General features: G+C 45.9%; 1 protein-coding gene across 3 annotated transcripts in view; it reads left to right on the top strand.

The window, feature by feature from the left end:
* The window catches only part of Rgl1 (ral guanine nucleotide dissociation stimulator like 1), a 255,966-nt gene that overhangs the window by 238,144 nt on the left and 3,330 nt on the right, over positions 1 to 14,492 (top strand). For all 3 annotated transcript variants that reach the window (XM_076547614.1, XM_076547615.1, XM_076547616.1), the window contains 4 exons: positions 224 to 313; positions 3,799 to 3,985; positions 7,829 to 8,083; positions 12,080 to 12,194. In XM_076547614.1, the coding sequence (XP_076403729.1) occupies positions 224 to 313; positions 3,799 to 3,985; positions 7,829 to 8,083; positions 12,080 to 12,194 (647 nt within the window). The remainder of the gene's footprint in view (positions 1 to 223; positions 314 to 3,798; positions 3,986 to 7,828; positions 8,084 to 12,079; positions 12,195 to 14,492) is intronic.

Here is a 14,492-nt window from a genome sequence, read left to right as displayed (position 1 = left end):
ATCTGCCCGTGAAAGGAGTAAGGAGAAGGAGCATGCAGTGTGAATGTATCAGATGTGCCCATGGGCAAACACCCTCTGACGTTCACGCCAGAACACCACAGTCTACAGCTTTACTTGGAATATCCAGAGCCTTCCTCTGAATCCAGTATCCCAGCAAATCACATCCGCGGGGAATCTGTTTGGTGCTTAAACTGACCTCAGACCTGCTCTGTCTTCTTCCCAGCTATGCCCTCTCCTGTGAGATTGAAGCAGCTGCCGATGCCAGCACCACCTCCCCCAAGCCTCGGAAGAGCATGGTGAAGAGGCTGAGCCTGTGAGTCCCCACCACCCGGCCCGCCCCCAGGGCCTGCCCTGAGAGGGTCCTGTCAGAGTGGGAGAGGAGTGTACTCAGCACTGCCGGTTCCCTTAAAGAATGTGTTTTCTGTCATGACTGCAAAAGGCCCATTACATCCGTCCATTCCTCTCCCCTTCCTCTGGGATGGACCCCTGTCATCTCACACCTGAACCACTCCAGCAGCAGTGGTCTGTCTGTCCTCTGGCTGTCCTCTTGTCCCTTCACTTTTGTTCTCTACTAATAGCCTGCTGATCCTTTGAACAACAGATTATTTCACTTTTTAAAAACACCCAGTGGTTTTATTTTGAAATGAAGTCTCAACTCTAGGTCCTCGTTTATTAGGCCTTATGTGATCTACTCCCAGATTTCCTTCTCTTATGGCACTTGCCTTGGTTCACCAAGGTCCGCCACATCAACCTTCTAGCCAACCTTTAAACACACCAGGCTGCTGCCTTTACACTAGCCCTTGCCATGGCTTGTTTTCCTGGCTGTTGGCAAGAATGGTTATCTCCTAAGAGAGACCTCCCGACAGTGCTGTGTACTCTGGTCATCCTCATTTGTGCTGACCTCTTCAGTTTAGAGTGAGCAGTGTTACAGTAGAAACAGTGTCCATCAGGTGTGGTAGATGAAGAGGCCTTCTGTGGCCAACTTTGTGAGACCTCACTCCATCTGGATGGAGTCCAGAGACCTTGGAACATCTACAGGACCCATTGCCCCGCAGCATCAGCACCACCCCGACAGCCTGTCCCCGTCTGTCTGTCCTCATCTTTCCCTGTTCACGCTACCCTATGCGCTCCAGGCACCTTCAGACCTCCCCGCACACACCAGGCAGTCATTCCCAGTTGTCTTTGTTCTGCTGACTCGTCTCCCCAAGAGCCGCCCGGCTCACTCTCTGCCTTCCTTCCGGCGTTTGTAGAAATGTCACCTCGGCAAGCTTGTTGACGACCATAGCCCTTACACACCACTTGTCCTTGGCAACCTCCATTTTCGTTTTCTCCATCACGTTTCCCTTCATCTAACGCACTGTACACTGTGTGTGTCTGCGTAGAATCTGAGCCCCACGAAGGGAAGCCTTGTTTTCATTTGTTGCTCTGTGCACAGCATCTAAATGCTGCACACACCCCATAAGTGAACAGTGAATACTTAGAATGACTAAAATAAGCCGGACGCTGGGGCTGCTGTAAAGACAATCCATGTGGTTGCAGAATCTACAACATGATCTGGGAAACAGTTTCTGTGATCAGCTCCAATCACAGAACAAGAAACTGAAGTGTGGAAAAGGTAGATCACGTGCTTGTGATGGGAGGCTCTGGATGCAAACCTAAGATTCAGTTCAGAGTTAAGTTTATAGATGCTTTATGCACAGTGACCTGTGAAGTTACATTCTGAAGGAAGAGAGAGATGGAAGAGTTGGGGGAAGGAGGGAGAGCCAGAGGAGGAAGAAAGGGAATAAAAATATTGTTCTTTAGACCCCGGGCTTTGGCTGGACCAGTTTCTGGAGAAAGACTGAGACCCTCCTCTGCTTCATAAGGTTCTAATTCCAGGAAGCTTCCCTCCCATGCAGATCCCTTGGTTTATAAACCTGAGTCTCATCTTTTGGGTGACACTATCTCTGTTGGCCAGGGGCAAGCAAGAATAGCCCTTAGGGAACAGTGGTCAGTTTTCCCAGGCCAGCTGGTTCACCTTGACATGCCCCAACCCCACCAACCGCCATGTGGACATCTTGGCTATTGTTTCTGATGTGAGGGTGTCATGCTTCCTGGATCAGTGGATTTTGTGGCTCACCAGTTCTGGAATGTTCTCAGCCACTGTATCTTCCTACGTTCCCTTTTCCAGTCTCATTGTCTTCCGATCTCACACACATGCAGGACTGTCCGCTGTTTTCAGTGTGTCCTTCAACCTCTGTTTCTGTATCTATTTATCGATATGGATTTCTGAGGATTTTTTTTCCAGATTTACTCATGTTTTTTTTTTCATAATTGTTTTCTTTAACAGTTATTTAATCCTACTGAGTTTTTAATTTTGATCACTATACATTTCACTTATATGTGATTTTTTTTTTCAAATTCTCTTTTTTTGTTGGAGTGGCCTTTCTCTGAACAGATTTAAATTTTTCTTATGTCTTTAATATTTTAAAATACTCTCATAAAGCTTGGCCTGCGGTGGACATACAAATATTTGTCAAGTGAATGAACGAGTCACTGCTTTCTCTCTGACTATCCCGTATCAGAAGTTCTCGGGAGTCGGTGTCTCCCGCTCATCCTGTCTGTTAATTCTCTTTGAGTGGAGTGGTTCTTTGTGTATGTTTTGTGGTTTTTGTATTGTGAGCTCATCTTTATAAAAGAATTCTTTGCAGCTTATGTAAAAGGTATAGCCTTCCTGAAGAATAGATTCCATCCATCCTTCCTTCCTTCCTTCCTTCCTTCCTTCCTTCCTTCCTTCCTTCCTTCCTTCCTTCCTTCCTTCCTTCCTTCCTTCTCAGTGGTGGCCTGAGATTTCCTAACGTGTAGACCACCTAGGTAGCAAATCGGAGTGAAGCAGGGGCTGGGTTCACACGTGTGTGGAGACCTTATTCCTTCCATACAAACTCAGGCCAGGACAGACAGGCTTTCTTTCCTGTTGTCTCCTGTGTCTGTAGCCTATCTCTTTACTGAGGGTCAAGCTCTTTGAGTGCCTGGCTTTATATAAGAGATTGAGTGCCAGCATCCTTCCTTTCCTAAATAGAATCCTCATTTCACAGTACTGTGTACAAGTTAAATCTGTGACAAGTTCACACTGTATATATGTATGGAAATATCAAATGAAACCCCATTATTATGTATAATTAAAGTGCATTAATTTTTTAAAATGACTATTTGGCCAACATTCATATCTCCCGTTTCCCGAAGAGAGCAGCTGCAGAAATAGCTCACCAGCTTCCGATTTTCAGTTCTCTTTTTCTTAAAGGCCTGTAGGGATTTCCCTTACATCTTGCCAGCTCAGCTGAAAAGAGGTTTTAGTATTTCTTACATAGTTGATTTATGGAGAAGGACTTTGGGTTATTGTAGTTCTCCAGATGGCTCAAAGCAGAAGTGTTCTTCCTTGGTTTCTTATCCAGAGCACACCCACTTTTCCAGCTGCAGGAAGTTCCAAGTTCACTTTAGGGTAGGAGACAATAGGGTGGGGTGTTGGTATCCTGACCCTGTCACTGTGGTCCTGAGACTGCTAAAAGATGAAGGAGCAGTGACTTGGAAAGGCTGCATCAGTTGAACAACCTATGTGTTGTTTGGGGTTGGATGTAATCTTCTAGGACAAGATGGTCATTACTATCTGTTAGAAACATTATAATTTTTTTTCTGGAAATATGTACAACAGACTATACACGATTGGGAAGACACTAAGAGCTGAATCAGCACACGTTGTTTGCTCAGCCTTGGGCTCTGGGTTTGTAACAGCCTGCGTGTTTGGCGTTCTGTTTTCTGCAGACTGTTTCTGGGGTCTGACCTCATCACTGGGAGCACTCCCACTAAAGAGCAGCCCAAGTCCACGGCCAGTGGGAGCTCTGGTGAGAGCATGGACTCCGTCAGCGTGTCGTCCTGTGAGTCAAACCACTCGGAGGCTGAGGAGGGTTCCATCACACCCATGGACACACCAGATGAGCCTCAAAAGAAGGTACATACTAATCCTTTCCATAATTCTCCTTCCTGATGCAGCCCCCAACATGCTATGTGCCGCATGAAGAGTGTCTGTTCTCAGGTTTGTCAGTAGATGTCACAGAGACAGAGTCCTTCTGGGGACCCATTCCTCGGAGAAACAGCTGCACAGTACTGAGGAGATTGGGTTTTTCCTTTGTGCCCTGAAACGTTATTATGCCATGCCTAAATGCACCAAAGGATTGTGGCCCCTAAAATAAGTATGCTTTAGTCAAGAGAATCAGGCATGCTTGCGGAAGAACAAAACATAAGAAATGGAGATATGCCAACTTCTTGGTGCCACGTGCTATTTTAGCCACACCTGTACCACACCCCCATCATATAGAATAGCACTCAAAACTTAAAAACTTAGAGCAACCACCATATTTCTAGGGGGGCTGGCTGCTTTGGGTCAGGCTTGACCCTACACCACAGTTTTAACCCAAGTCTTCTCACTTACCTGCCATTCATTTGGAGTAATGGCCTTTCCAGAACACTCTCTTAACATGCTGAAATGTATGAAGAGGGGAAGAAACCCCACCCTGTAAGCACACACAGCAATCCTTCCCTTGGTCATACCTACCAACATTCCATTGCTCAAAGCAGTCATGTGGTCAAATCCAACATAAATAACTGAAGCAGGGAGATAGGATCTGACTTCAGTGGGAGGAACCATGGAACAAAACCCAGGGCAAAGGGCACAGTTTGCAGCAGGGGACGGTGTTGATAATTATGATATAGTCTACCATAGCGGAAATAGATGGCAAGCTGTAAGCACTGATAGATGGCAAGCTGTAAGCACTGATAGTGGGATCCTCATCCAGTCCATCTCTCAAGCCTGCAATAAATAAGTAAGAGAAAATATCTGCACTACTACAGCAAGATGGGAGGCAGAGACAGGAGGCTCCTCAGAAGCTCCCAGGTCAGCTGGCCTGGTGTATGTACAAAATGGTGAACAGCCTGTCTCAGACAAGTTAGAGGTTGTCCTCTGACATCTACATGTGTGCCTTGGCATATACACACGTGCACTCACACACAAATGTGCACACACATCTTACACACACACACACACACACACACACACACACACACACCTTTCACACACAGAATTTTTTTTTTAAACACACACAGATTTTTAAAAATCTAGAATGAGGTCTTACTCCTTTGCTTTTTCATAGGGTCTAATGTTTTTTTGGGTTTCATAATCTGCTGGTGGATGTCATAGAAAAGTGACCATGGCTGTGCCACCCACACATCTTGGAGGGATTGCTATCCCTGTCTGGGAAGGAGATGGAATCAATCTGTTGGTGGAGAGGTAGAATATGACCACGGTACCCTTAGGAGAGCATGAAAATTAAGGCTGAGGATGCAGCTCAGTGGTAGAATGTGTAACTAGTATTACAAAGCCTTGGCTTCTATCCCCAGCAGCACACCTACAGACACACACACACACACACACACACACACACACACACACACACACACACCTACACGGTGTCTTGGAAGTCATGTACATGTTGTTGCTTCCACAACTCTTTATGTTTTTTTGTCAGATTAATTTCCTTCATAGATTATATTTATACATTTTCAGATGAATCTTTCCTAGAGTCAAGTTTCTACAGACTTAAAGATGAGTGTGTGACATGGGTACATGCAGTTTCTGTGCTGAAAAATCCCTATACATTACCCAGAAAATTCCACAGTTCTGCATGGCTCCTGACTGGGCCTGGATGTCTCGCACACTCCTAGCCCAGGATCCTGAGATGACTTCCTCTCTAGTGGCCTCCACATGGTCCCTCTCCATCTCCCTCTCCCATGTGAGGTTAAAGTATAATTTGCATTCTTCTTTCTTCATGCTCCTTATCATCATTTATAAACATTTATTTTTATGTTCACTCCTTATCACTTACATTCTTACTAGGAATATGGGGGCCCATCAGATTTTCTCTTTATAACTCAAGTAACCTCACCATCCTTAATGTTTTATCATCTCCATTATAAATGTTATTAAAATCATAGAAAGGGAAAAAGAACATGAAAGTAAAAAAATTCAAGCAACGTTTGGAAAATGGACCTTCTTGGCTAATATACCTGCAGGCATTTTTTGGTTTTGTTTTTGTTTTTTGAGACAGGGTTTCTCCATGTAGCTTTGTGCCTTTTCTGGAGCTTGCTTTGTAGACCAGGCTGGCCTCGAACTCACAGAGATTGCCTGCCTCTGCCTCCTGAGTGCTGGGATTAAAGGCATGCACCACCACCGCCCAGTGTAGGCAAAATTATGCTATTAAAATTGTCCACTCTGAGTAAGTGCTCAAGTTGAGTTACTTGGGAAGAGAAGACAAAATTCCAGACAACAGCAGCATATAGCTCAACTGTATCATGACAATCCCACTGAGATACTACAGATCAGAACTGGTGTTGCAGCTTGCTAGCTGTAAGAGAACACCCTGTTGTGGAATTGTCTTTAACATAGGATGCCCTAGGAAGAAGCAGCCCCCAAGAAATTAAAGCTAACAGAGTTCCTGTTTTTTTTTTTTTTTTAGAAGCCACATAATCAGAAAGCTACATTTCTTAATCTGTTTCTGTGGAAGGGCAGACACATATGGAAGAAGTTAATAATGATTTTTAATGACTTCTAGAATATTTTACAGGATTATTATAATATAATTCAGCTTAGCTCACTCCAGATATTATACACACACACACTCAGAGAGAGAGAGAGAATGAGAGAGAGAATTTTCTGTAATACTTGACATTTAAATGGCTCAATGTAATGGTTTTGTGTGGAGAATACATTCTGGTGAGTTTTAAGCATCTCTTGTCTAGCAATTAATATTGGATACATCTTAAATATTTGGTTACTCGGAGAAGCTCATTAACTGCGGCCACACCTTTCTCAAATGGCCTTGACCTAGATCGTGGACATGTATGTTGCTGGTCCTACCAGCAAATGTGAAAAGCGGCAGAGATACTCAAAGGCTGTGTGTCTTTCAGGCAAATGAATTGCTTTTTCTGAATCATATACTCATCATTGTTATGACACTGTGAGACCTAAGTGAGAAGGAGAAATGCAAGGCCATTACCAGTCTTACAGTATTAAAGATATCACGGCAATAGCACACCAGGTCACCCGTCACTGTGTCTTCTGCAGGGTGCTGTACATTGCTGGGTGCACACCTTGGCAAAGGCGGGCACAGTGCTCCGGGTCCTGGTAGCAGTGAGAGAGACTGGGTGGATGAACCTGGGGCACAGTGTTGTCTCTGGGCCTTGGGCGTCTCTAGTTGAGAAAGGGTCAGGTCAGAAAAGCCCTCCCCCGCCCCCAGCAGAACTACCTAAGCTGTATGTAGTCCTTATCTTATAAGCTTCTAGGCATAAAGACATTTATGTCCTTCTACAAAATCTAGACATGAAGTAGAGTCAGGACGGAATGTTCTCCGTGGCTGCATTGGTGTTGAGAATCTCTAAGTTCCCATAAGGAAGGCTTCTTAGCATCTGTAAGCTGACTTACTTCAGTGGCTATGGCCTGTATAAGCAGGTGTCTGCTGCCATCTCCTGGTTGACTTTGATATGAACAACTGAAACAGGAAGTCAAAGAACCACTGTGCCTTTCCCTGATTCAGAGTGCTTAGATCGCTCTGAATCACTGACAGTCACATCAGCCCATGGTCTGCAAGTGTGCGTGTGATCAGAGACCTGTGAGATATCGAGGAGGAAGTCACTGAAGCTGATCATTTTCCATACCTACTTCTGTCTTGAAAATTGTGACGCATGCTTGGCCCAGGTTCTAACGGCCCTGTGTTCTTTGGGGATGTGTTGCCTCTTGCAGCTCTCTGAGTCCTCCTCTTCATGTTCCTCCATCCATTCCATGGACACAAATTCCTCAGGGATGTCGTCCTTAGTCAACCCCCTGTCCTCCCCTCCAACCTGCAACAACAACCCTAAAATCCACAAGCGCTCCGTCTCCGTGACATCCATTACCTCCACAGTACTGCCTCCCGTTTACAACCAGCAGAACGAAGACACCTGCATCATCCGCATCAGCGTAGAGGACGACAACGGGAACATGTACAAGAGCATCATGGTAAGGGGCCGTCCTGTATGGGAAGGTCTCCGTGGCAAGAGCCCAGGCCACTGCATCTGTCAGCTGTGCACACTGATACCCTTGCATACGCATGCTCTTTGTCACACCTGTCTCTGTGTACACATACAACCGACAGCAACATCTTCCCGGGCCTAGATGTCCATCTGATGGTCCAGGTGACTGTAGGATATAGTTTTGACATCTTGAGTTATTTAAACCTACTCATTGGGGTTGGTGTCCCGTTTCGTGATGATCCACGTGGGTGACCATATGACAGCAGTCCAGGGAGGAAGGATGTCATGGCTCCTCATGCCTTCTTCACATGGACTCTTCTGATGTTTAGACTTAGGAGTGAATCAACCTGCCTTTTCAATAATATGGAAACAGAGCTTTTCCTTTTAGTCATTTGGCTCAAGCCTAGCTCCCGAAGAGGATGATGAAGGTGAAACGCTTAGTAAGTATATGGAACTGGGTTTTATGTGCTTCTTACAAAACCTGCATTAGACTAGGAAAATTCCAAAGCTGCACTTGACGGTGCTAGTCTTTTGGAATACATACCAGGCCTCTCATGGTGATAACCTTGACTGTGTAAGGTCTTGTGTTAGATGACTAAATTCCTTAGTCGATAGGGCCTATAATACACTAACATAAATAAACAATAAGTAAATCCTTTTCTGCAGCAAAGTCTACAGTCAATTCCATTTCTGCATTGAGTGTCATCATTTGCCTCCAGGCTAAGGCCTGGATGTGCCATAGTGGTGTGGAGTCACTGTCTTTTAACGTTCCAGAGAAAGCCTTTGCTGACCCACTCATTGAACACAGTAATTACTGAGGGTGTGTTGTTACTAGTTATTGCCCTGGGCTTTGAGACGAAGGAGATGAATAAGAGTCATTGATCTTTGAAGAACTTGTAGTGAAAGAGAGAGAAATCATACACTAAATGTTCCAACAGAAACCAGACTAGATTGGAAACGGTCTTGTGGCCTCCTCGGGGGACTTTGTGTTAATTCTACAGGCAGTGAGGTCTCCCTGGAGGGTTCAGGTTAAGGAACGATCAGGTTTGTTCATTAGAAGAGTAACTGGCCTTGTGAAGGCCTGCTGCCAGAGGTGGGCGTGGGAGGGAGCCCCGGGGCAGGAAGCAGGCTAGGAAGCTGCTCCATCTTTCATGCAGGGCCCGATAAGGGCTTGACTAGTGAGATGATACGGGAAGTATCTGAGGAGGTATTGTTGTAAGAACCATTCATCCCGTTATCAACCTCTCGGTAACTGTTGTGGAGGGTACGGAAGAGGGAGGATTCCTAAGGAAGAGGGAGAATTTGGGACCATCTGGTGACCTTGTGGCCTGGGAGCCGATGACTGTCCAGTGAGATATGAACTGCTAGAGGAGAAGGTTTCAGGGTCTTTAAATTGGGACATCCAGATGGCGTTGTGTAATGGATTGTCAGAAACATAGGGATGCAGGGCTGGTGCTGGACTCCAATAGTATGTGTCTTACAGTCCCACGGGGTGGGAATGAGTGTGGGATGAGACCCAGTTTAACTAGTAGTAGGGAGTAGCTAACAAGGATGCACTAGAGAAATAGATCCCCTGGGAGTCCACACTCTAGTGGTATGCTTTTGTTACATATGCCAGCCAGAGAGCAGTGGACCACCCACACAACCAGTGTCTCGGAATCAGACTACAGATGTGTGCACCCAGCGGTTACGCTGTGCGTCATGCCCATGGCTGTGTGCTCTGCTCGGTCAGGGGAAAACAGTACACTCAGGAGACATCTTGGACCAGATGTGATGTCCTGGTGTTGGGAGGACAATAAATAGATGAGTTTCTGGAGTATTCCTTCCTTGGGATCGGGACTGCCTTCGGGAGAACACCCCCCCTTTGCTGTTCTTTCCTGGGGCCCTTTATGTTCCTTTATAAACACCCAGGGAAAGCCCTTGGCCACTGCCCTTCTTCTGTCGCCTGGCTCTCTCCCTAAATAGATTTCTAAACTGAAATCTACCTGTCTTCTACCCCACAGTGTCCTTCCTCCTCCAGCATTACACTGCTAATCAGTTGTATGGGTTAATTTCCTTTATATTATCAGAAATATATATTTTCATCCTTTAAAATTTTGTCTGCATCAGTTCTTTCCTTGTGAGTACATAAGCCAGATGTTTTGGTAATAGGCAAATCCACTCAGCCCTTATTGCTGCTTATCGAATCACAAACACCAGCTGCTGCCTGGGTCACGGGGAGGCACTTAGGCCTTAGAGGAAATCAGGCTGTGTGTGTGTGTGTGTGTGTGTGTGTGTGTGTGTGTGTGTGTGTGTGTGTATTGTGTGTGTATGTGCGCCCTAGCAAGCATGTTTTCTCACCTTCTGGTGAGAGAAGCTTTTCTTTTTAAATATGAATAATCTGAGTTTTCATTCACTTCTTTAGCCTTTAAAAAAATCACTCAAGATACAGCGTTTAGACGGCCCTCTTAGATGTCACCTGAACTCATGCTCAAAATCAACTAGTGGGCAGAGATAAAGAAAAGAAAAATCAGACTTAGGAGTGAACAGAACCTTTGTGCTTTCATTAGAAGCTGATTTTTTTTAAAGATATATTTATTTATTATGTATACAGAAGAGGGCACCAGATCTCATTACAGACGGTTGTGAGCCACCATGTGGTTGCTGGGAATTGAACTCAGGGCCTCTGGAAGAACAGTCGGTGCTCTTAACCTCTGAGCCATCTCTCCAGCCCTAGAAGCTGATTTTTATTGAAGTATGATTAGCGCACAGTTCAGATCTTAAGTGTTCTGTTCTTTGAGTTTTAAAATCTCTTGGTATGTATCTGTCTGTCCACCACCTGAAATCCAATGAAGGCTATTTCCAGCCACACCAAGACTCCCTCCGATACTTCCAATCAGCCCCCTTTAACCACAGATGCAGGGTTTGTGTTTTAATGCTGTCTTATATCAGCACGTTGGTGAGATCCTCCCCACTGTTGCAGGTGTCAGTCCTCGGTCAGTTCTCCTTGAGTGGCTCAGCAGTCGGCACGGCATCATTTTGTCACACATTCCCCTGTAGAAGAGAAGAGTCAGGTTGATGGAGGGTTTGGGAATTCGTGAATGAACCTGCTGTGATATTGTGCACAAGTCCCTTTATGGACATAGATTTTCAGTTCTTTTAGCAAATGGTTTGCTGGGTCATAGAGTCTCTTATGCTTTTTTTTTTTTTCAGTAGACAGAATTGTAGCCATTTCTTTCTGTTGGTTGTCAACTAATGTCATGGCATAAGCTCTACACATGAAGATCACATTGGCCCAGGACTCATAATGCCTTACATGTTTTACAGAAATATATATATTCTATTACTGGGAAATTAAGCAGTGTGGGGTGATAGTCAATGTGTGTTTGTAGTTGGAAGATTCCTCCAGCCCTGCCTGGCCCCCACAGTCCCATGGCCTGCTTATAAAATAATCACTCAGAAGCTTATATTAATTATAACTGCTTGGCCATTAGCTCAGGCTTATTACTAACTAGGTCTTACACTTAAATTAACCCATAATTCTTATCTATGTTTAGCCATGTGGCTTGGTACCTTTTCTCAATTTTGCCTTCACATCTTGCTTCCTCTGAGTCTGGCTGGTGACTCATGACTTCAGCCTTCCTCTTCCCAGAATTCTCCTTGTCTGTTTATCCCGCCTATACTTCCTGCCTGGCTACTGGCCAATCAGTGTTTTATTTATCAACCAATCAGGGCAACACATTCACAGCATACAGAACAACATCCCACAGCATGTATTTTCCTCATTTTAGTGGGGCCACTGGATTACCTGCCTGCCACCTTTTGGCTTGTCAGGTGGAAGCAGTACTAACACTCAGGAGTCCTGGCTGTCTGTCCCATTCTTGTGCCACCTTCTCCATCCTTCCTAGAGCAGGATGTGCCACACAAGACAGCAAAGGTAAGCGGTCAGGAGCTTAGGAAACACCAGCTAAGCACGTTACAGATGTCTTCGTTGTCTTTGCAGTTGACAAGCCAAGATAAGACCCCTGCTGTGATCCAGAGAGCCATGATGAAGCACAATCTGGACTCGGACCCAGCTGAGGAATACGAGCTGGTACAGGTCATCTCGGAGGACAAAGGTGGGCACGTTCTCCTCTGTGTGCCAGGTGCCAGCAGTCTGCACGTTTTGCCCTTAGTTGCTCACAGCAGAAAGGGCATGTAATGTTTTTCTTTTTATTGGAACCTAGTGGCTGGCATGCGTGTGTGCGTGCGTGTGTGCGTGCGTGTGCGTTTGTGCTTGTGTGTGTGTGTGTGTGCATGCGTGCGTGCGTGCGTGCGTGCGTGTGTGCGTGCAGCCAGAGCAGTACTATAATGGGTGGCCTGCTCTCCCTGAGCTTGGAGCAAGGCTGGTGGCCTGCAAGCCCAGGCAGTCTCCCTGTCTCCTCCCCTGACAGGGTGTGGTTACAGGCAGGCACAGTTTTTATGTGGTGCTGGATCTAAACTCAGGTTCTCATACTTACACAGCAAGTGTTCTCATCCACAGGACCCTCTCTCCTGCCCCCTGGTGGCGTTTTTTAACTATGTAAGGGTGGCAAGCTACACGTGACCTTACCATAGACTCAAGTATCTCAAGTGGCTTCCAGCTCTTAGGCCCCCAGCTCGTTTGCTGTTGTTTCTGGGGTTTTCGTAGGATTCCTGCTGCCCATCATTTGTGTTCCCCATGAAAAGGACATTTTCACGAGCAGTCCCCGTGTGTCAGGAGTGGGTGTTCCCCATGAGAAGTGTGTTTTCACGAGCAGTCCCTGTGTGTCAGGAGTGGGAAGCAGATGGAACCTGTTGGGTCTGGGCGGATGGACACACACATCCTTTTCTTGACACTGATTCTCTGTCCTGTGTGACCTGGAGGCACTCACGTCAGAATTTCTCGTATGTTTCACTTCAGCGTTTGAGAGAGTTGTGGGGTTTTGTTGTTGTTTGGTTTTGTTTTCGTAATTTCTGATCAGTCTTTAGCAACCAAGGAACTGGTGAAATGCACCTGTGAGGCCAGAACTCATTATTTAAAAAAAAAAAAATGTCTTTCAAAGGTCTCTTACCCCTTCATGTATCTATTTGCTCATCTGAATTGGGGGTGGGTTTTGGGAGAGAGGTAGGCAGGTGAATGACTTCTCTGTCACATTGTGGAGGCCTGCTCCATCAGAAGGAGACTCCACTCCAAGAGCAGAATTGACTACGCACATTGTTGACCGAGGCTAGCCCGGCCTGCCGACAGATCCACACTGACGGCCCATCTCAGTGGAAGGCGCTGCTCAGCCACAAGGAGTGCTCTCCTCCCAGGAAACAAAAGGAGAATTATATTATTGGGGGTGGGGAGACCACGGCTTCTGGCCAACAGATCACCAGGGTCCTCTCTTCGGCTCAGAGATGAGTGGCTGGAGTGGAAACAGCACCTGTCCCTGGACATTAGAAGCCGTAGTGTCCGAGGCAGTCCTATTCCAGCTGCCTATCAGAGGTTTCTCAGCCATCCATCTTTGTCTTAGTCTGTAGGATAAAACTTTCTCAATTATAATTTGTGTGGGGTGGGGTGCACATGTGTGCACCTACCTGTGAAGGCCAGAAGTTGGCACTGGCTGTCATTCCTTAGGCTTTTTTTTTTTTTTTTTTTTTTAAAGATATGCTCTCTTACTAGCCTGGAACCCAGCAAATAGGTTAGACTGGCCAGGGATCCATTCCCGTGCCTCTGCCTTCTCAGTGTGGGGTTGCAAGTGTGTGTCCATACCCAGCTTTTAAAGTTTCCTTTTTGTGTGTGTGGGGTGTGGGGTGTGGGTGTGGGGGTGTGCATTATGTACATGCAGTACCTGTACAGGCCAGAAGAGGCTTTCTGATTACTTCAAACTAGAGTTACAGATGGTTGTGTGTGCTGGGAATTGAACCTATGTCCTCTGGAAGAACAGCTGTGTGTTCTTTTAACCCTGAGCCATCTCTCCAGCCCCAAATCCAGCTTCTGTTTCTTTTTCTTTCTTTCTTCTGAAGTATAGGTTCTAAGAACTGAACTCAGGTCCTTGTGCCCACAAAGCAATTACTTTTCAGATGGAGCCATCTCCTGACCTTCAGTTATAACAGTGAAATGCAGTTGCAGTTAAAATTAGAAATCCAAAAGTGTTCTACTAAACTGTAGTGTGTGGTCCACAGAGTAGTGCAAAGGAGACCAGTGGGTCTGAAGATCCAGTGGCCCAGAGAATGAAACCCAGGCCTAGCTGTGCCCACCAACTGAGTGGTCTTAACAAATGCCTGACCTTCCCAGCCATGGTCCTGTATCACTTATCTGGAGACAAAAGCCCTCTCTGGTCCCTCATACATCCTAGGGCGATTATGAAATCAATATAAATAATGTACCAGAAGGAGCTTTGTAGAAATGCTAAGTGCTCTACAAATGGGAC

Source organism: Peromyscus maniculatus, chromosome 11 (assembly GCF_049852395.1).
Source record: "Peromyscus maniculatus bairdii isolate BWxNUB_F1_BW_parent chromosome 11, HU_Pman_BW_mat_3.1, whole genome shotgun sequence".
In the NCBI taxonomy this organism is placed as follows: Eukaryota; Metazoa; Chordata; class Mammalia; order Rodentia; family Cricetidae; genus Peromyscus; species Peromyscus maniculatus.
Note: the sequence above shows the minus strand (reverse complement) of the source record. Positions and strands in the feature narration are given on the sequence as shown.